The following is a 22,763-nucleotide window of genomic DNA, read 5'->3' as shown; positions in this document are numbered from 1 at the left end:
GACCCCATGAGACTTCACTTTCTCCATCAGCCTACCATGGGGAACCTTATCAAATGCCTTACTGAAGTCCATGTATATGACATCTACAGCCCTTCCCTCATCAATCAACTTTGTCACTTCCTCAAAGAATTCTTTTTTTAAAATGTTTTTATTCTCCATTTTCACATTTTCCTTCAAAATTTACACCCCACCCACAAACAGTAAACGGTAACAAATACAAAATCAATCCCCTTAACAATACCAACGATCCCATCCTCCCACCACCCCAAACAACGGCCCACCTGTCAATATATGCATCCAATAAAACAAACCCTCCCACGATGGCAACAAAAAACAAAGGAGAAAAAGAAAAAGGAGTCCGGGACCGGCCATGGTCACCATTGACCTATAGAGTCCACCCCCCCCCCCCCACACTCAACGCCATCCAACCTCTGAAAGAGTACCGTACATGATACCCAAGAGTACACCCCCCCCCCCCCCCCCAGTCTCCAACTCCTCCCGTTCACGGCCTCTTGTAAAACTCCTCCCCCCAACCTCGGTTCCTTCCCCCCAACGTTCCACCCCGGCTAGACCACTCGGACCCTGTTCTGCCAGGCTCCGATGGCTGCAGCCCCTCCCCCGACCTCACTCCCGTTCACAAGCTGGCTTAAACCGGCCAGCGTGGAGGCCCCCGCCCGGGTCCCTTTCACCCTTGCCTGGCCCTAGGAAAGCCCAGAAATCCCCTTTCAGCACACAAACCCCGCATATCCACCTACACCCCAAAGAGCCCTCATTTCGAGGGAAAGTCCCATCACTTCCCTTCTCCAAATATATACAACATTGGCTCCTTTAGCCCATACACCAGCACGCAGTGAAACAAAAAAGAAGAAAATACAGTCATGAGGTCACATCGGCACATGGCCATTTCTCAATTTCTCAGTTCTGCCACAGTCCTTCTGCCTTCGCAAACTCCTCCGCTGCTTCTGCCGTTCCAAAATAAAAGTCCCTGAGCTTGTAAGTCACCCTCAGCTTCGCTGGATATACAATGCCACACTGCACCTTGCTAATGTATAGTGCCCTCTTCACCCGGTTGAAGGCAGCCCGCCTCCTCGCCAGCTCCACCGTAAAGTCCTGGTATACACGTATACCAGCTCCAGCCCACTGCACCACCCGCTTCTGCTTGGTCCAGCTCAGGACCTTCTCCTTCACACTATGCCTACGGAAGCACAGAGTCACTGCCCTTGGCGGCTCACTCGCCTTTGGTACAGGCCTCCACAACCGATGAGCCCGATCCAGTTCATATCGGGAGGGATCCTCCCCCTCCCCCAATAGTTTCGCCAGCATCGCGGCAAAATACTCAATCGGACTCGGTCCTTCAACTCCTTCAGGCAGCCCCACAATACTCAAATTCTGTCGCCTGGATCTGTTTTCCAGGTCTTCCATTTTTCCTCGCCGATCCTTGTTAATGTCCATCACCTTCCGCATCTCCTTCCCCATCGAGGCAAATTGATCACTGTGCTGCAATAACCTCTCCTCCACTTCCTTCAGTGCCTCCCCTTGCTCTCGCACCTCCGCCACTGCGCTCGCCACCGCCGTCATCACCGGGGAAATCGCCTCCTCCACCAGCACATTCAAAACCTCTCTCATCTCCTTTCTCATTGTCTCCATGTATCTTGTAAACTGCCTTTCGAATTCCGCAGCCATCACCTTAGTTATTTCTTCAGCCGTAAGCAATGCAGCCTCCACTGGTGCTCCAGCCTCCATTTTCCTTGGTGACCCCGCGGTGACCTTTCGACTCCCCGACGGACCTTCAGCTGTTTTCTTTACAGATGATTTTTTGCTTACCCTCGACATTTTTCTTCTTCTTCACTGTGCCTTCACTGTTTCTTCCTGCTTTTGCCGCCTCCGTGGACCTTGGGACCGGGCTTAAAGCCCTGAAAATGCCGTTCCCAAACGGGAGCCCTCCATTGTGCGGCCGCGTCCCGCCTTCCATCACCGGAAGTCGTCTCCTCAAAGAATTCTGTTAAGTTGGTAAGACGTGACCATCCTTGCACAAAACCATGTTGCCTAACACTGATAAGCCAATTTTCTTCCAAATGGGAATAGATCCTATCCCTCAGTATCTTCCCTACCACTGACGTCAGGCTCACCGGTCTATAGTTACCTGGATTATCCCTGCTACCCTTCTTAAACAAGGGGACAACATTAGCAGTTCTCCAGTCCTCCGGTACCTCACCCATGTTCAAGGATGCTGCAAAGATATCTGTTAAAGCCCCAGCTATTTCCTCTCTCACTTCTCTCAGTAACCTGGGATAGATCCCATCCAGACCTGGGGACTTGACCACCTTAATGCCTTTTAGAATACCCAATACATCCTCCCTCCTTATGTTGACTTGTCTTAGAGTAATCAAACATCTATCCCTAACCTTAACATCCGTCATGCCCCTCTCCTCGGTGAATACCGATGCAAAGTACTCGTTAAAAATCTCACCCATTTTCTCTGACTCCACGCATAACTTTCCTCCTTTGTCCTTGAGTGGGCCAACCCTTTCTCTAGTTACCCTCTTGCTCCTTATATATGAATAAAAGGCTTTGGGATTTTCCTTAACCCTGTTTTGCTAAAGATATTTCATGACCCCTTTTAGCCCTGTTGATTCCTCGTTTCAGATTGGTCCTACATTCCCGATATTCTTCCAAAGCTTCGTCTGTCTTCAGTCGCCTAGACCTTATGTATGATTCCTTTTTCCTCTTAGCTAGTCTATCAATTTCACCTGTCATCCAGGGTTCCCTAATCTTGCCATTTCTATCCCTCATTTTCACAGGGACATGTCTGTCCTGCACTCTAATCAGCCTATCTTTAAAAGCCTCCCAAATATCAAATGTGGATTTACCTTCAAACAGCCGCTCCCAATCCACATTCCCCAGCTCCTGCCGAATTTTGGTATAGTTGGCCTTCCCCCAATTTAGCACTCTTCCTTTAGGACCACTCTCGTCTTTGTCCATGAGTATTCTAAAACTTACGGAATTGTGATCACTATTCCCAAAGCTACTGAAACTTCAGCCACCTGGCCGGGCTCACTCCCCAACAACAGGTCCAGTATGGCCCCTTTCCGAGTTGGACTATTTACATACTGCTCTAGAAAACCCTCCTGGATGCTCCTTATAAATTCTGCTCCATCTAGACCTCTGACACTAAGTGTATCCCAGTCAATGTTGGGAAAATTTAAATCTCCTATCACCACCACCCTATTGCTCCTACATCTTTCCATAATCTGTTTACATATTTGTACCTCTATCTCACGCTCGCTATTGGGAGGTCTGTAGTACAGCCCCAACATTGTTACCGCACCCTTCCTATTTCTGAGCTCTGCCCATATCGCCTCACTGCTCGAGTCCTCTATAGTGCCCTCCTTCAGCACAGCTGTGATATCCTCTCTGACCAGTAATGCAACTCCTCCACCCCTTTTACCTCCCTCTCTATCCCGCCTGTAGCATCGATATCCTGGGATATTTAGTTGCCAATCATGCCCTTCCCTCAACCAAGTCTCAGTAATAGCAATATCATCATAATCCCAGGTACTAATCCAAACCCTAAATTCATCTGCCTTACTTACTACACTTCTTGCATTAAAACAAATGCACCTCAGACCACCAGTCCCTTTGCGTTCATCATTGCTCCCTGCCTCCTCTTCCCCTTAGTCACGCAGACTTCATGATCTAATTTCTTACAGGCTTTTGTTACTACCTCGTTACTGTCCACTAACCGCCTCATTTGGTTCCCATCCCCCCGCCACATTAGTTTAAACCCTCCCCAACAGCGTCAGCAAAAGCACACCCAAGGACATTGGTTCCAGTCCGGCCCAGGTGTAGACCGTCCAATTTGTAATAGTCCCACCTCCCCCAGAACCGGTCCCAATGTCCCAAAAATCTGAACACCTCCCTCCTGCACCATCTCTCAAGCCACGTATTCATCCTGCCTATTCTTTCATTTCTACTCTGACTACCACGTGGCACTGGTAGCAATCCTGAGATTACTACCTCTGAGGTCCGACTTTTTAACTTGGCTCCTAACTCCCTAAATTCTGCTTGTAGGACCTCATCCCGTTTTTTACCTATATCATTGGTGCCTATATGCACCACGCCAACTGGCTGTTCACCCTCCCCCTTCAGAATATTCTGCAGCCTATCTGAGACATCCCTGACCCGTGCACCTGGGAGGCAACATACCATTCGGGTGTCTCGTTTTCAACCACAGAACCACCTATCTACTCCCCTTACAATTGAATCCCCTATGACTATAGCCCTTCACTCTTTTTCCCGCCCTTCTGTACAGCAGAACCAGCCACGGTGCCAAGAACCTGGCTACTGCTGCCTTCCCCTGGTGAGCCATCTCCCCCCAACAGTATCCAAAACGGTATACCTGTTTTGAGGGAGATGACCACAGGGGACACCTGCACTGCCTTCCTGCTTTTTCTCTGCCTTTTGGTCACCCATTGCCTTTCTCCCTCAGCAATCCTAATCTGCGGTGTGACCAATTCGCTAAACGTGCTATCCACGACCTCCTCAACATCGCGGATGCTCCAAAGTGAGTCCATCCGCAGCTCCAGAGCCGTCATGCGGTCTAACAAGAGCTGCAGCTGGACACACTTCGTGCACGTGAAGGAGTCAGGGACATCAGCCACGTCCCTGAGCTCCCACATTGAGCAAGAGGAACATAACACGGGTCTGAGATCTCCTGCCATTTTTCATCTTAAGCTTAACTTAGTCCAACTATAATATCAAATAATAGATAAATGAAAAAGGGGAAAAAAAAGAAAAATTGTCACCAATCACACGATAAAAAGAAATAGAAAAACCTTATCTTATCAACACATCACAGTCTATTTTTTTGGTTAGAGGAGGAGGGCAGGTGGGAGACACTACACGTGTAGTGTCTCAGGTTCAGCCGCTGCCCAAATATTTCAGTCCACTCACCTTCCCAGAGCGCAATTCGACCGCTCCCACTCAGCTCCTCCCTCTCACCGCTCCTATAAGGTAAGTTTTTAAAAAGGGAAACTTACCTTCCCTATAGCCCCCTGGTTACTGCTCTCGCTGCAACTGCTGAAAAACTGTTGTGTAATATATGTAGCAAGTACCTTTCTAGGTCCCCCACTCTTGACTTCATCCCACAGAAGTTCAGGCTCAGCCTAGTTTAAAGGTAATCACAAAACTATGTTATCCGGCATGGGAATGGTACACTTTTTTATAATAATAATATATCCTTCTTTTCACAGTTAAATATTCAAGAAAGATCTATTTTAAAATACTACTAGCTTTACTGTTTATTATTAACAATATAATCAACAATCTGCACATGAAATACTATTACATATATTTTTGATTTTACAAGAATGCACGACTAGTTGGCACAATGGGGTTGTCCCACGTTTTTGCTTTACCTCTGACACTTGGGTTCATATCCAGTCCAGTCACATGGAAACAATTTTTTCTCCTGCATAAAGCAGTATGGTTTCCATGAGGAATGCAGTCTTTAGATAGTCTAAGAACCCAATTCTTTGTAGGCACAACACAATTTGGTGCATATTACCCAGAAGGTTGGCTGGTGTGGAAAATAAGCCTGTTCACATCAGTGAAAAAGTGGGTGTTTCTCTGAAGCAAACAAAAAGACATGACATTGGAAGACCATGGAGAGAGTGTTATTTTGAACCCGGCCATACGATAGGTGACATCCTGCTAATACAGGGTGCCATAGTTTAACTCCAATGATACCCCCACCAAGGTGAGCACAAAAGTAAATCTAAAACACAAGTAAATGCCCTTTGCACAGATTTTGAACGTGAGAGGTCTGAGCAGAGTGGACTAGCTCAAATTGGAATTATCCCCTGCATGGCACACAATACACTGAACATGGTAACACACTCACTGTCATGTCACTAAGACTGGCCTTTTAATGCAGTAGGGTGGGGCAAAAAAAAGTTGGTTTGGAGTGCAGTTGCAAAAATACACTTTGTTTACCAGTGCAGCATATGCTACACTTTAGTTAGATTTTTTTAGTGCCATTTGATTTCTTTATTCATTATTGTGAAACATCAAGGATGGAATTTAATGTTTTCCTAGAGGCTGGTTGATAAGTGGGGAAGTCCACATAACCAGGTAGGAAGGTGCAGGCGGAAGACCACGTCCACTTACAGACTTCTCTCGATTAAGTCTGAGGTGGAAAGAGTCTAGGACAGCCTTTTCCTCTGGAGGTCAACTCAGGCTTTTAAGTGATCACTTAAGACACCCATCTCCCTGTCATTGGTGTTCTCCCAGTGAGGGGTGCAGGTCACGTCTTGTGGGCAATCTGTCAGGTAAACCCTGGCAAGGATGCTTGTAGCCTGTGTGGAGGAGAGTCATTGCTTCTTGGGCAGCCCTTGCCCATTTGGAGATACCCGCCAGTGGCAATGCTGTACAGGCTTAAAGGCACTCCTCTGCCCTTTAATCTGAACCTATCCCCAACTTGGATGAGCCTTCTTGACTGTAACTGTTGATCTCGCCTGGTTACCTTCATTCCAGGCTCTGCTGCCAATACTGCAGTCTCGGCTTCCTGCAATACTGGCAGTGATCCTGCTCCCAGGGGTATTGCTGGTGCTAGAGAGCTGCCAGCCTCTTCTGTCCTGAGCACACAAGGACCCCGAGGCCAACCAGGTAAGTGCCTGATTGGTGCTAAATCAGTTGGACGAGGAGGGGGGAAGAAAAATTGTCTGGAATGGCCATGGCGGAGTTACCACCGGCTCTCTTGCTGATGGACAGGCCCAGTACTGTGACCGTTAAATTCCACCCCAGTATTAGTTTGAAGCCCATGGGAGATTTGATATAGAACATTGGACCAATATTACTAACCTTGTTTATTTTGTCAGATGATTTTAACAATCTTACATTATGAATAGTCTTTGACCTGCTTTTTTAAATACATAGTCTATTACAGGGTTTGCACACAGCTGCTTTCAGTATGCCCTAACTAAAAAATGGCCACTTTATATGAGCACCAAAAATACCATTATGAAGGCTTATGATGGACGATTTAAGGACATATTCCAGGATATTTTTGAGCTGTAAGTTTTCCTCTTTAATCATGATGAATTAAATCTTATGGTGCAACCTAGCAGGTTGTTGATTGTACTTTAGATCAACTATGGAAAAGGGCATGGAGCAATCCAGAAGCTGATTTGAATTTGAACAAAAAGCCTGTCATCTGCCTGTCCCCTGCTGCACTCCCCGTGACAATGCCTCTACCACCCAGAGTCCATTTGCCAACCAATCAGCGCATGCTTCTCATTGTTCCCTTACTGTTGTCATTTTCTTAGAGCTATCCTGGTGAAATAGCAAGGGTAAGATGAAAAACATAATTGTTATGTCGCGATCTACTGACCACGTTGTGCCCCAATGAGAGCATGACATGGCCGGTAGATCCCGGGTGAAGCCTCCCGTGGGCTTCCAGACAGCCATGACACCTTACGGGATCTATCCAAGTTCCACGAGGTGTCAGGATCAGGAACCTGCCCACAATGGGTGGGACCAAGCCACGCTCGAGTAAGTAGGCCTTAAACCTGCTTACGCAGTTTCTACCGGTCTCCCTGGATCCTACCGGCCTCCACAGCCGGCCGCTGTTCAGTACTGGTCCACACAAATGTAGACCAGGCAGAATGGCACCCAGGGCGTCTCCCAGGCCATTAGTGGTCCCTGGGTGGCCAGGGATAGTGCAGGTTGGTCCCCTGGCCATCCCCTCTGGCACTGTCAAAGTGCCCTGGTGGCACTGCCAGGGTGGCAGTGCAAGGGTGCCTGGATGCCAGAGTCAGGGCCCAAGGGGGCCCCAGTGATGAAAATAATTTGGGCTAAACCAGTGGGAAACTCTCCAAGGCCCCCAAAAACGCCTAAGGGCAGGGTTTAATTAAATGGGAACAAATTCCCATATTGAGAATGTTTAGCCGTGTGCTTCCTGGTGCTCGCAGAGCAGAGAAACACAATGCTATTAAATGGCACCGGGTTATTTAGGGAGCCTCAGCGGGAGAACGCGCGGACGAAGCCGCACATAGCCCCTTTTGTGCGCTGAGGATCTCAGCTCGTCGGAACTCCTCAGTGTAGTGAGAGATCAGAACGCCATTTTTAAAATGGTGTCCTGATCCCTGGAACCTCGTAGCGATCCCCAACCTCTCCCAAAGCACCAACAGACTATGGGAGGATCCCCCCCCCTCCTCCCATGCCCCCCAATACCCACACAGGGCAACCCCGGCCTGATCGCCACCGCACACAAAATACCAGCTTGGCACCTTCGCAGTGCCAACCTGGCACCATGGCTGTAGCTCTGCCAGCTGACAGTGCCACCTGGACACCTTGGCAGTGCCAAGATGGCACCCCCAGATGGCACTGCAAGGCTGGCACTGCCAGGGTGCCAGGCTGCTGGTGCCTGGGTGGCATCATAAATGCCAGGTATCACCCTGCCCAAAGGGCATGTACCTGGGGCCTCCAATCCCCAGAAGACCCCACGAGTGCCATTCTGCCTGGTCCCCGAGGTCTCCGAGAAGAAAGGAATAGATCCCAATGCCTTGGGACTAGCTGTCTCGCTTTGATATGCAGATTTGCCAAAAAGTGATCCTACCCACAAATAGCGAGATTTGTATCGCCACGTCTCATGGGACCACGGTAGATCTTGTGAGGCGTTGCGGGCCGGATAGATCCCGGGAGCAGGGTCCCCCGGCCTCTATCGACCATGCTGCGCCGCAGCAAGCTGCTTTTCGGGCACAGCATGGCTGTTTGATTGCGCCCGAAGTGTCGTTAGATAGCAGTGGGGAACTCGCTGGCGGTAAACTCTCAGTCAAACCCACCACAAATGACACTTTCCGTCAAATCGCTCTCTGATACTAAGCCTCTTTATTTCAACAATACTCAAGTTCTTCACTGCCAAATGACTAGATGTGGATTAATTAAAGAAAACAAGCCTGGACCAAGCCTAAGCCACCATTCAATAAGATCATGGCTGATCTAACCCTCATTAAGTTCACTTTCTTGCCGTATCTCCGTAACCCTTAAATTCCCGACTGATTAAAAACCTATCGGTCTCAGCCTTAAAAATGTTGAGGACTCGGCCTCCACAGCTTCCTGGGGTAACGAATTCCAAAGATTCACCACTCTTTGAGAGAAGATATTTTTCCTCAAATCCTATTGAACGAGTACGCCCTGATACTATGCCCTCTGGTCCTACAATCTCCCAGAAGTAGAAACATCCTCCCAACATTTACCCTGTTTAACCCCCTAACAATCTTATATGTTTCAATCATATCACCTCTCATTCCTCTGAACTTCAAGGAATACAGACCCAATCTGTTTAATCTTTCCTCATATGGCAGCTGATCCATACCTGGGATCACCCTAGTAAACCGCTTCTGCGCTGCCTCTAATGGTAATATATCTTCTATGAAATAAGGGGACCAAAACTGTACTCAGCATTCCAAATGTGGCCGCACTAATAACTTGTCCAGTAGCAGCAACACCTCTTTTATACTCCAGCCCCCTTGAAATAAAAAGCATCATTCTATTTGCCTTCCTTATTACCTAATGCACCTGTAAGCTAACTTTCTGTGTTTCATGAACAAGGACCCCAAGTTCCTTGTGCTACAACTTTCTGCAGTTTCTCTCCATTTAGATAATAATCCGCCTTCGCATTTTTTCTTCCAAAATGAACACTTTCTCATTTTCCCACATTGAATTCTATTTGCTAATTTTCTGCCCACTCAGTTAACCTGCCAATATCTCTCTGTAAACTTTTTCTATCCTTCTTACAACCTGCCATTCCACCAACTTTGTATTATCCTCAAATTTGGCCACAGTACACTCTGTTCTTTCCTCCAAATCATTAATATATATTGTGAAGAGCTGTGATCCCTGTGGCACTCTACTGGATACTGCCCTCTAACCTGAGAAGTATCCTCTCATCCATGATTGAATGGCGGAGCAGACTTGATGGGCCGAGTGGCCTAATTCTGCTCCTATGTCTTATGGTCTTATCATTACTCACTGCTCCCTATTAGTTATCCAATCCTCTATCCATGCCAGAATGTTGTTAGCCAAGTTAGTGAATATAGTTAGCCAATCCATGACAATAAACAGTGGGTTTCCCCAGGATTCTGAAAGAACCACAGCTTTACTTGATATGGATTAATGACCAAGACCTTGGTATACAGAACACAATTTCAAAATTTGGATGGCACAGAACTTGGAAATATTATGAAATGTCTGTCTTCAGTTACCAACCCTTTCCCCTTTGGGAATAGTTTCTCCCCCCCCCCCCCCCCCCCCATATACTATTTCACACACCTCCATTAACCTTTCCTTTACTTCTCTGAGGAAAGCATTCCCAGCTTCTGTCGTCTCTCCATGTAAAATAAGTAATCAGAAGTACACTTTCAGAATTTGCAAATGACACCAGTTGCTAAGGAGAACAGCAACAAATTACAAGAATATAGTAAAAAATAAAGTCGCCATAGTCCCAGATGACCATAGGTTTCTCCTTTTGAGGGGGAGAACTGACTGGTGGTGATTTAACCTGAAGATCACCACACCTCAGGCGAGGGGCAAGGTTGAATAGCCTCAGCTGGTACAGAAATTGAATCCGCTCTGTTGGCCTCGTTTAGTTCAGTTGGCTGGACAGCTGGCTTGTGATGCACAAGAATATATCACCAATCTTGCAGAATACGTATATATTTGGCATCTGAATTTCAACTAGGTGTGTAGTCTACATGGAATTCAATAAGGCTATTGACAAAGTCCCGCACTGGAGACTGATCAAGAAGGTAAAGCCTAAGAGTTCCAGAGCAATTTGGCAAATTGGATCCAAAATTGACCTTGTGGTAGGAGGCAGAAGGTGTTGGTTGAAAGTTGTTTTTGTGGCTAGAAGCCTGGGTCAAGTGGTGTACAACAGGGATCGGTGCTGGGTCTCTTGCTGTTTGTAGCGTACGTTAATGATCTAGATGGGAATGTGGGTGGTACGATCAGTAGGTTTGCAGATGACACAAAAATTGGTGGTGTGGTGATTAGCAAGGAGGAAAACCTTAGATTACAGGGTGATATAGACCGGCTGGTTAGTTGGGTAGAACAATGGCAAATTGAATTTAATCCTGAAAACTGTGAGGTGATGCATTTTGGGAGGACTAGCAAGGCAACGGAACACACAATGAATGGTAGAATTTTGGGAAGTACAGAGTGCTAATATCTGAGCAGTAATATCAATATCAAATTCATTGACTTTCATAGAATCCCTACAGTGCAGAAAGAGCCCATTTGGTCCATTGAGTCTGCACTGACCCTTCAAAAGAGCACTCTACCTGGGCCTCCTCCCCATCCCATCCCCGCAACCTCACCCAACCTGCACATCTTTGGACTGTGGGAGGGACCAGTGCACCCAGAGAAAACCCATTCAGATGTGGGGAGAATGTACAAACTCCACTCAAGACAGTCACCCAAGGCTGGATTTGAGCCCGGGTCCCTGGCAGTGTGAGGCAGCAATGCTTGCCACTGTGCTGCCGACCATTACTCTCCAGGTAAAAGTGTGATTTAAAAAGAATTAATTTATGGGATATGGGTGTCACTGGTTGGGACAGCATTTATTGCCGATCCTTTGAACTGAGAGGCTTGCTAGGCTCAGGCAACTAAGAGTAACACCACATTGCTGTGGATTTGGAGTTGCATGTAGGTCAGATTTCCTTCCCTAAAGAGACATTCGTGAACCAAATGGGTTTTTATGACAATCAGCAATGGTTTCATGGTCATCATTAGACTTTCAATTCTAGATGTTTATTGAATTCAAATTTCACCATCCCATCTGCTGTGGTGGGATTTGAACCCGCGGCACAGAGCAATATCCTGTTTCTCTGGATTACTAGTTCAGTGACAATCCCACTACGCCATTGCCTCCCCATGTAATCACTCCATGGTCACACTGCCAGCCCTGTTCTTCTGTGGGGGTCATCAGCAGTGTGACCCCACACCCCCTCTGGCTGGCTATCACTTTCTCCCTGCTCAGGGACGCCCTTTTCATGCTTTCTTTTCATAGTTAAGTCTGTGGAGACAGATTTAACCCAATCATTATCCCAATATTTGAACGGCCCAATTTCAGAAGATATCATTGAACCATCTGGCCACTCACACCAGGTCAAAACACTCGAGTTCTTGTGCTCCCCGTGCTCTGTGACACTTGTCAGCTCACAATCATTCCAATGCTCGTGCCTGGCCAAATTGTGGCTTTGGCACCCTCAGTTTGAGCTGCATCGGGGCCCCTGGGAACACCTATCTTTTATTTTCCACAGAGCAAGCTGCTTGTTGTCATATCCGGCGAGCTTTCTGCTGAAGCTTGCCTTTTCACCATGTGTCCTCCTTTCCACCTTTTAGATCGATAAAACATGAGGTCAATGAAGACCGGAATCATCAAATCACCTCCTAACTGCTTTACACAGAGCATGTCACAAACAGGATTAAAAATATGGTTCAGTTTAAGGTTCAGTATGATCATGTTAATCAGTCATAATATTTACTTTAGTTTTCATTCATGAGCAAGAAAACCTGATGTAGTGATTTTCCAGGATTCTTGCATTCAGCCCTTTGACACTATGGTTGTGTCCAAGAGGATTGAACAGGGCTTCCATCACTTCTAACCCTTACTTCACTCAACAACCCATGATGCATCCCTTCCAGACCTGGTGACTTTGCTCTGTTGTGCACTGCCAACATTTTAAGCCCTTTGTTTTTATCCTATCCAATTTCTCTACTCCCTTCTCCTTTACTGTGACATTAGCCAAATTATTTTTTGTAGAATCAGATGAAAAGTGCTCATTTAGTACCTCAGCCAAAACACGATTTCCTTTTCATTCCTGAATCGACCTCACCCTTCCTTTGGACTATTATTTTGACTTTTACTCCTTACATGTTTCTAATAGTGTTCTTTAGTGTTCTGTTTTAAAGTCATCATCTCAGTTCCGGTCTTTGCCTCTCATATTTCCTTTTTAACCATTCTCTGTACTTTCTGCGTTTTGCGTGACTTGAAAATGACTTCTCAGTATGCTGATTTTTTTGAACTTTTTCCTTTTGTTTCTTGCAAAAGCTACACTGCGTTTTAGGCGTCTGTTGAACAGCTTAAGAACAAACAAACAAAGAACAAAGAAATATACAGCACAGGAACAGGCCCTTCGGCCCTCCAAGCCCGTGCCGACCATGCTGCCTGACTAAACTACAATCTTCTACACTTCCTGGGTCCGTATCCCTCTATTCCCATCCTATTCATGTAGTTGTCAAGATGCCCCTTAAATGTCACTATCGTCCCTGCTTCCACCACCTCCTCCGGTAGCGAGTTCCAGGCACCCACTACCCTCTGTGTAAAAAAACTTGCCTCGTACATCTACTCTAAACCTTGCCCCTCTCACCTTAAACCTATGCCCCCTAGTAATTGACCCCTCTACCCTGGGGAAAAGCCTCTGACTATCCACTCTGTCTATGCCCCTCATAATTTTGTAGACCTCTATCAGGTCGCCCCTCAACCTCCTTCGTTCCAGTGAGAACAAACCGAGCTTATTCAACCGCTCCTCATAGCTAATGCCCTCCATACCAGGCAACATTCTGGTAAATCTCTTCTGCACCCTCTCTAAAGCCTCCACATCCTTCTGGTTGTGTGGCGACCAGAATTGAACACTATACTCCAAGTGTGGCCTAACTAAGGTTCTATACAGCTGCAACATGACTTGCCAATTCTTATACTCAATGCCCTGGCCAATGAAGGCAAGCATGCGTATGCCTTCTTGACTACCTTCTCCACCTGTGTTGCCCCTTTCAGTGACCTGTGGACCTGTACTCCTAGATCTCTCTGACTTTCAATACTCTTTAGGGTTCTACCATTCACTGTATATTCCCTACCTGCATTAGACCTTCCAAAATGTATTACCTCACATTTGTCCGGATTAAACTCCATCTGCCATCTCTCCGCCCAAGTCTCCAAACAATCTAAATCCTGCTGTATCCTCTGGCAGTCCTCATCGCTATCCGCAATTCCACCAACCTTTGTGTCGTCTGCAAACTTACTAATCAGCCCAGTTACATTTTCCTCCAAATCATTTATATATACTACGAACAGCAAAGGTCCCAGCACTGATCCCTGTGGAACACCACTGGTCACAGCCCTCCAATTAGAAAAGCATCCATCCATTGCTACTCTCTGCCTTCTATGACCTAGCCAGTTCTGTATCCACCTTGCCAGCTCACCCCTGATCCTGTGTGACTTCACCTTTTGTACTAGTCTACCATGAGGGACCTTGTCAAAGGCCTTACTGAAGTCCATTTAGACAGCATCCACTGCCCTACCTGCATCAATCATCTTTGTGACCTCCTCGAAAAACTCTATCAAGTTAGTGAGACACGACCTCCCCTTCACAAAACCATGCTGCCTCTCACTAATACGTCCATTTGCTTCCAAATGGGAGTAGATCCTGTCTCGAAGAATTCTCTCCAGTAATTTCCCTACCACTGAAGTAAGGCTCACCGGCTTGTAGTTCCCTGGATTATCCTTGCTACCCTTCTTAAACAGGGGAACAACATTGGCTATTCTCCAGTCCTCCGGGACATCACCTGAAGACAGTGAGGATCCAAAGATTTCTGTCAAGGTCTCAGCAATTTCCTCTCCAGCCTCCTTCAGTATTCTGGAGTAGATCCCATCAGGTCCTGGGGCCTATCTACCTTAATATTTTTTAAGACACCCAACACCTCGTCTTTTTGGATCTCAATGTGACCCAGGCTATCTACACACCCTTCTCCAGACACAACATCTACCAATTCCTTCTCTTTGGTGAATACTGATGCAAAGTATTCATTTAGTACCTCACCCATTTCCTCTGGCTCCACACATAGATTACCTTGCTTATCCTTCAGTGGGCCAACCCTTTCCCTGGCTACCCTCTTGCTTTTTATGTACGTGTAAAAAGCCTTGGGATTTTCCTTAACCCTATTTGCCAATGACTTTTCGTGACCCCTTCTAGCCCTCCTGACTCCTTGCTTACGTTCCTTCCTACTTCCTTATATTCCACACAGGCTTCGTCTGTTCCCAGCCTTTTAGCCCTGCCAAATGCCTCCTTTTACTTTTTGACGAGGCCTACAATATCTTTCGTTAGCCAAGGTTCCCGAAAATTGCCGTATTTATCCTTCTTCCTCACAGGAACATGCCGGTCCTGAATTCCTTTCAACTGACATTTGAAAGCCTCCCACATGTCAGATGTTGATTTGCCCTCAAACATCCGCCCCCAATCTAGGGTCTTCAGTTCCGCCTAATATTGTTATAATTATCCTTCCCCCAATTTAGCACATTCATCCTAGGACCACTCTTATCCTTGTCCACCAGCACTTTAAAACTTACTGAATTGTGGTCACTGTTCCCAAAATGCTCCCCTACTGAAACTTCTACCACCTGGCCGGGCTCATTCCCCAATACCAGGTCCAGTACCGCCCCTTCCCTAGTTGGACTGTCTACATATTGTTTTAAGAAGCCTTCCTGGATGCTCCTTACAAACTCTGCCCCGTCTAAGCCCCTGGCACTAAGTGAGTCCCAGTCAATATTGGGGAAGTTGAAGTCTCCCATCACCACAACCCTGTTGTTTTTACTCTTTTCCAAAATCTGTCTACCTATCTGCTCCTCTATCTCCCGCTGGCTGTTGAGAGGCCTGTAGTAAATCCCCAACATTGTGACTGCACCCTTCTTATTCCTGATCTCTACCCATATAGCCTCACTGCCCTCTGAGGTGTCCTCCCGTAGTACAGCTGTGATATTCTCCCTAACCAGTAGCGCAACTCCGCCACCCCTTTTACATCCCCCTCTATCCCGCCTGAAACATCTAAATCCTGGAACGTTTAGCTGCCAATCCTGCCCTTCCCTCAACCAGGTCTCTGTAATGGCAACCACATCATAGTTCCAAGTACTGATCCAAGCTCTAAGATCATCTGCCTTACCCGTAATACTTCTTGCATTAAAACATGCACTTCAGGCCACCAGACCCGCTGTGTTCAGCAACTTCTCCCTGTCTGCTCTGCCTCAGAGCCACACTGTCCCTATTCCCTAGTTCTCCCTCAATGCTCTCACCTTCTGACCTATTGCTCCCGTGCCCACCCCCCGCCATGCTAGTTTAAACCCTCCCGTGTGACACTAGCAAACCTTGCGGCCAGGATATTTATGCCTCTCCAGTTTAGATGCAACCCGTCCTTATATAGGTCACACCTGCCCCGGAAGAGCTCCCAGTGGTCCAGATAACGGAAACCCTCCCTCCTGCACCAGCTGTTTAGCCACGTGTTTAGCTGCTCTATCTTCCAACTTCTAGCCTCACTGGCACGTGGCACAGGGAGTAATCCCGAGATTACAACCCTCGAGGTCCTGTCTTTTAACTCTCTGCCTAGCTCCCTGAACTCCTGCTGCAGGACCTCATGCCCCTTCCTGCCTATGTCGTTAGTACCAATATGTACAACGACCTCTGCCTGTTTGCCCTCCCCCATCAGGATGCCCTCTACCTGTTCGGAGACATCCTGGACCCTGGCACCAGGGAGGCAACATACCATCCTGGAGTCTCTTTCACGTCCACAGAAGCGCCTATCTGTGCCCCTGACTATAGAGTCCCCTATTACTATTGCTCTTCTGCGCTTTGATCCTCCCTTCTGAACATCAGAGCCAGCCGTGGTGCCACTGCTCTGGCTGCTGCTGTTTTCCCCTGATAGGCTATCCCCCCCGACAGTATCCAAAGGGGTATAAACCACGGGGTTCCTGCACTGACTGCCTGCCCTTTCTGGTGGTCAGCCATTTCTCTGCCTGCACCTTGGGTGTGACCACATTTATATAACTGCGATCTATGACGCTTTCCGCCACCTGCATGCTCCTAAGTGCATCCAATTGCTGCTCCAACCGAACCATGTGGTCTGTGAGGAGCTCCAGTTGGGTGCACTTTCTGCAGATGAAGCCATCCGGGACGCTGGAAGCCTCCCGGACCTGCCACATCTCACAGTCAGAGCACTGCACCCCTCTAACTGACATTGCGTCAGTTAATTAGTAAATTAAAATAAAAAGTTTTTAAAAACATAATTTTAAAAAAAAATTACTGTTAACTATCTGTTTCCTAGCACTAGATTTCTAATATAAATGTGAAAGCTAAATATAGTACTCTCCGATCTCTGGCTTAGATACCCCTCTAAATTATAATTAAGTAATTATGTTTAATTAGTTACCAATGCTTAATTTTTTTAATTTAGTGTAGATTCCCAACCAGCCACTCAGGTCACAGCTTTTCTGTGATGTCACTTCAGTTTCCCCCACCACATACACAATTTGAAAAAGGTATAAAAGTAAAAATGAGTAAAAATCACTTACTTACCTTCTTACCTCCTGAGTGTCTTAGATGTTCTCAGGTTCTCTCCCTGCCAGAGACTGCTCCTCCTCCCCCGAACGGCTCCCGAAACTAGGCTGCGATCTTTTTAAATCTCCGCTCTGACTCGCAGCTCCCGCGCTTTTGAAATCTCCCGGCTCTCTCTCCTCTCGCGCTGTTTTCACTGACCCGGCTCTCTCTCCTCCCGCGCTGTTTTCACTGTCCCGGCTCTCTCTCCTCCCGCGCTGTTTTCACTGTCCCGGCTCTCTCGCCTCCCGCGCTGTTTTCACTTAAGCTCAGTCAGAAAATAAACCATATAATATAATGGCCGCAATCCAACAGCCTCGCTGCGCCTGAAAAGCAGCTCGCTGCGGCGCAGCGTGGCTGATAAAAGCCGGGAGACCCTGGTCCCGCAATCTCGCGAGACATTGCGAATGGGCGGGATCATTTTTTAGCAAATCTGCATATTGGAGCGAGACAGCTAATTTGCAGTTTCCTGACGGGTTGGGATCTACCCCCTTCACCTCAGAGATGTTGGGCGAATGCCGTTCAGCACTGGTCCCCCAAACGGGAACCAGACAGAACGGCACTCGTGGGGGTCTCCCAGGGGGCTGGAGGTCCTCGGGTTCTTGTCCTTTGGGAAAGGTGGCACCCTGGCACTGCCAGCCTGGCACCCTGACAGTGCCACCTGAGTACCAGTCTGGTGATGCTGAGGTGCCCAGGTGGCACTGCCAGCTAGCAGGGGATTTCCGGGGTGCCAGGTTGGCATTTTTTCTATGCTGGCGATCAAGTCAAGGTTGCCCTGCGCAAGTGTTGCGGGGATGGGGGAGTGCGGGGACGCTCCCATAGTGCATGGGGCTTGGAGGGATCGGGGGACGCATGGGGGCTTCGGAGATCAGGTCGCCTTCCTTGGTGTAGCAGATGGGGCGGCAGCGCATTCCCCACTGAGGCCCCTTATTTAATGCAAGTGGCGCTGTAAAGGCACGTGTTTCTCACGCGGCGAGTGCTGGCAAACATGCGGCTAAGTGCACTCACTATGGGACTTGTTCCCATTTAGTTGAATTGTGCCCAATGTGTATGAAAAGCTCAGCAGCTCAACCATATGTAGCATTTATTCACGTGAGCCTTGAGTATAAGTGTCAGCAGGCTATCAGATCATGGAAAGCATAATAGCAGTTTGAATTTCTCTTCTTTAACCAGCGGTTGATGCTGGATCAGTTAATTTGGAATTGGTTCAGAGGAGGTTTACTAGACTAATACCTGGAATGGGCAGGTTGTCTTCTGGGAAAAGGTTGGACAGGCTAGATTGTATCACTGGAGTTTAGAAGAATAAGAGGTGACTTGATTGAAACATATAAGATTCTGAGGGTCTTGAGGGGTGGATGTGGAGAGAATGTTTTGTCCTGAGGGAGAATCTTGAACTAGGGAGGCACAGTTTAAAAATAACAGGTCGCCCATTTAAACAGAGATGAAACCATTTTCTTCTCTGAAGGTCAGGAGTCTTTGGAACTTTCTTCCTGAAATGGCGGGGGGATGCAGAGCTTTTGAATATTTGTACGGCAAAGGTGGATAGATTATCAGGAGCAGGCAGGATGCAAATCTGAGGTTACTATCAGATCAGCCATGATCTTATTGAATGGCGGAGTTGGCTTAAGGGCCTCCTACCCTTGTTCATATATTTAGTTTGAGATTGATTAACTTTTGTTAACCAAAGATATTCAGGGATATGGGGTTAAGTCACAAATCAGCTATGATCTCAACATAGAATCACTCCAGCGCAGAAGGATGCCATTTGGCCCATCGAGTCTGCACCGCTCCTCCAAAGGTCCACTCCCCTGTCCACTCCGCCCCATCTCCATAACCTGACATGCACATCCTGGACACTAAGGGGCAACTTAGCGTGGGCAATCCACCTAACTTGCAGTCTTTGGACTGTGGGAGGAAACCGGAGCACACGGAGGAAAGGAAACCCATGCAGACGCAGGGAGAACGTGCAAACTCCACACAATCAACCAAGACCGGAATCGAACTATGTTTCCTTGCACTGTGAGACAGCAGTGTTAGCCACTGTGCCACCGTGCCACCTCTCTCCCCCCCCCCCCCCCCCCCCCCCCCCCCCCCCCATATTGACTGGTGGAAAATGCTTCATGGGGTAAATCGCCTACTCTCGCTCTTAAATTATAATAGAGATGTTTGAGTTTATCAAGAATTCAGCCATCATTGAAGTGGTACATTACCCTGAATCAATTTTTTAAATTGCTTGTCAACCCAATGATCCTGAGGGCAATGAAAGGTCCCTGTTATCACTCAGTAAATAACTCTCAGTTTCCATATGGCGATTCATCAGAAATTGATAACGGCTTATAACAGTGGAAACATAATTAATCATCAATGATCCGTTTTGTAATTCTGTTCTTTTTCTCTTGCTTTCAGCAATGGTTACTTCATAGTGCTTCTCTCTCTAGCAATCTGATGAACATTTATACCACGCTGACAGCTTGGTACTGCAGGCACAAGGTCTCCAGCAGGGGTCGTGCTAGGCAACCATGTGTGAAAATCCTTACTGTTTCTGAAACCAATAATTTAACACTAGCTATCTGGAGCCTTTACCATTGAATAAGAAATACAAATTTTGTTTTCAGTTATATGTTGCAATCGGAGTCTGCGATTTAACTACAAAAACTCCATTGTTAAAGTGCTTGAGTGATACATAGACAAGCCTCCCACAGTGTAGGGAAACCATATCAAATGATTTAGCAGAGTTATCTCCATTGTGGGTCCCAAAGGTAGATACTGAACCAGCTTTATTTTACCAGGTCACTGCTGTGCAATTCTATTCCCAGCTCAGTGTAGACTGACGCTAAAAAGTAAAGTTGCCATAGTCCATTGACCATTGGCTGCTTTCCCCTTTGAAGGGGAGAGCTGACTGGTGGTGATTTTAACCTGAGGATCACCACACCTCAGGCGAGGGGCAAGGTTGAGAAGGCAGGGCCTTCATGAGTAACCTCAGCTGGTATGGGAATTGAACCCCTGCTGGTGGCCTCGCTCTGCATCACAAAACCAGCTTTCCAACCAGTAGAGCTCCCAGCTGATGCAATAGCATTTCCACTGAACTGAACTGAACTTTACTATAGAGAAACAAGATCTTACTTGGATTGAGCTGTCATTGGTTACATGGTGAAAGATCTGCAGTCAATAATGATTGATACCTGCATCCCATTGTTCATTGCTTGGTCTTTTTGCTCCAACAGAAATTACAAAACAGCGTTTGACAAGCTGGGCATCTGGTATGAACATCGGTTAATTGATGATATGGTGGCTCAGATGTTGAAGTCCTCAGGAGGCTTTGTTTGGGCATGTAAGAACTATGATGGGGATGTTCAATCTGACATCCTGGCACAAGGTATTTTCATTTAAGGGGAGACAATTAATTTTCACCTTAGCTTCTGAAAGCCGGGTATCATCTGAAAAAGCCTACTGCTTATCCAGAAAACGTTTGCTAAAATACTTTTATTTGTAACTGGCTGCTGTGTACATAAAAACATCTGCAGCAAAGAGCAATAATGTATTAAAATAAGGGTTTTGCTTAAATGCATTGTGAGTAGTATGCTGATAAATAGATAGATGTGTGGTTATCTGTATAAAACTGTAAATTGAGGCGTAGATACATTCTTGGTTCTAGTGGCATAATTTGCTGCTGTAAATGATCTAAGTACCTTATTACTTCTGATGGGAGTTGTTTCATGCTATCTCTCTCCTTTGAGACATTCCTTAAAAACTACCTACAAGACCAGGCTCTGCTAATATTTCCTTTGTTACTTGATGACAGATTTTGTTTGATACACTATTGTGAAGTGATATGGTATGCTTTGCTGCATCAAAGGTGTTACATAAATGCAAGTTGTTGTTGTAAGGGTGGATGATCTGGAGTGTAACAGACGTGTTCCCTTTTGTGACCTGAATTAGATTATTGTATATTTCAATCATTCTACAGAGGAGCCAAGCAAACACTTGGTGAGAAAATGTTCCTGTATCTTATTTAACACCACGTCAACACACGCTGTTAAAGCCTAAAGCCACTAATGCCTTTCAACTTCGCCTTATTTTCACCGATAAAGAAAATAATAAGCTTGACGCACTAACTCTCATATTATTACCTGTATTTTCAGAATTATCTTATTTTTGTACAGCTAACACCTATAAGGCTCTGAACTGCTGCACTTGTGCCCTAAGCTCTGGGCAGAATCTTCTCTCCCTGCAGTGGCTGCTGTGGGGCGGGATTCTCCAGGCCCCCAGCCGCATGTTTCTCGGTGGCGCTTCATTCGCCAGCGGCAGGGTTGTCTCTTCTCACCGCTTGTCAGTGGGATTTCCCAAAGGAACCACCCCACATCGCCCAGAAACCCGCGGGGGGGGGGGGGGGGGGGGGGGGGTTACGCTGCCAGCGGCAGAACCGCCCACTATTTCTCCAGTTTATCTGCTTCCCATGTCAGATTTCAGTCAAACTGACTGTCTCCCCTTCTATAGCCAAGGGCAAAAATCACCAGTCTAACTTGGCAGCGACTCCGTTTCATCTATAAATAAAATTGCAGTTTCTTGAGCTGTTATAATTATGAATCAGCAATCAAATGTTAAGCTTTATTTGGTTATCTGCAACACATTTGTTCCTGGGCGAACCCTGCTACCTCATTGTGGTGGCAGCATGGTCTGTTGCTGGTTAAATGCTGGCAAGGTCGTAAAATGGGCATAAGTTAACCTGTTAATTCATAGAATCATAGAATTTACAGTGCAGAAGGAGGCCATTCGGCCCATCGAGTCTGCACCGGCTCTTGGAAAGAGCACCCTACCCAAGGTCAACACCGCCACCCTATCCCCATAACCCAGTAACCCCACCCAACACTAAGGGCAATTTTGGACACTAAGGGCAATTTATCATGGCCAATCCACCTAACCTGCACATCTTTGGACTGTGGGAGGAAACCGGAGAACCCGGAGGAAACCCACGTACACACGGGGAGGACGTGCAGACTCCGCACAGACAGTGACCCAATCTGGAATCGAACCTGGGACCCTGGAGCTGTGAAGCAATTGTGCTATCCACAAGGCTACCGTGCTGCCGTTCAATAACTTGGCTGCCCACCTTCAGTCAGGGGATGGCCAAGCCTTTAGAAATATCTGCCATTGGGCATATTCCTTGGTGGCAAGAAGGCGTTGTGATCCCAACCCCCGCCAACCACCATACACACACACACTCTTCTTCCGCTGCTATTTTACGAGGTTTCCCACATCTTCAGTGCAGCTGATAAAATCCCAGCCAATATTTCAGTCCTCCATCACATCTCCTGACCCAAGGTTTCCACGTGAAATATTAGC

General features: G+C 47.0%; 1 protein-coding gene across 2 annotated transcripts in view; it reads left to right on the top strand.

The window, feature by feature from the left end:
- LOC140429309 (isocitrate dehydrogenase [NADP], mitochondrial-like) overlaps positions 1-22,763 on the top strand; it is a 111,298-nt gene that overhangs the window by 74,074 nt on the left and 14,461 nt on the right. For both annotated transcript variants that reach the window (XM_072516140.1, XM_072516141.1), the window contains exons 6-7: positions 6,937-7,073; positions 20,645-20,796. In XM_072516140.1, coding sequence (XP_072372241.1) covers positions 6,937-7,073; positions 20,645-20,796 — 289 coding nt within the window. The remainder of the gene's footprint in view (positions 1-6,936; positions 7,074-20,644; positions 20,797-22,763) is intronic.

This window comes from Scyliorhinus torazame, chromosome 9 (genome assembly GCF_047496885.1).
Source record: "Scyliorhinus torazame isolate Kashiwa2021f chromosome 9, sScyTor2.1, whole genome shotgun sequence".
Lineage (NCBI taxonomy): Eukaryota > Metazoa > Chordata > Chondrichthyes > Carcharhiniformes > Scyliorhinidae > Scyliorhinus > Scyliorhinus torazame.
This window is presented reverse-complemented; position numbering and strand designations above follow the sequence as displayed.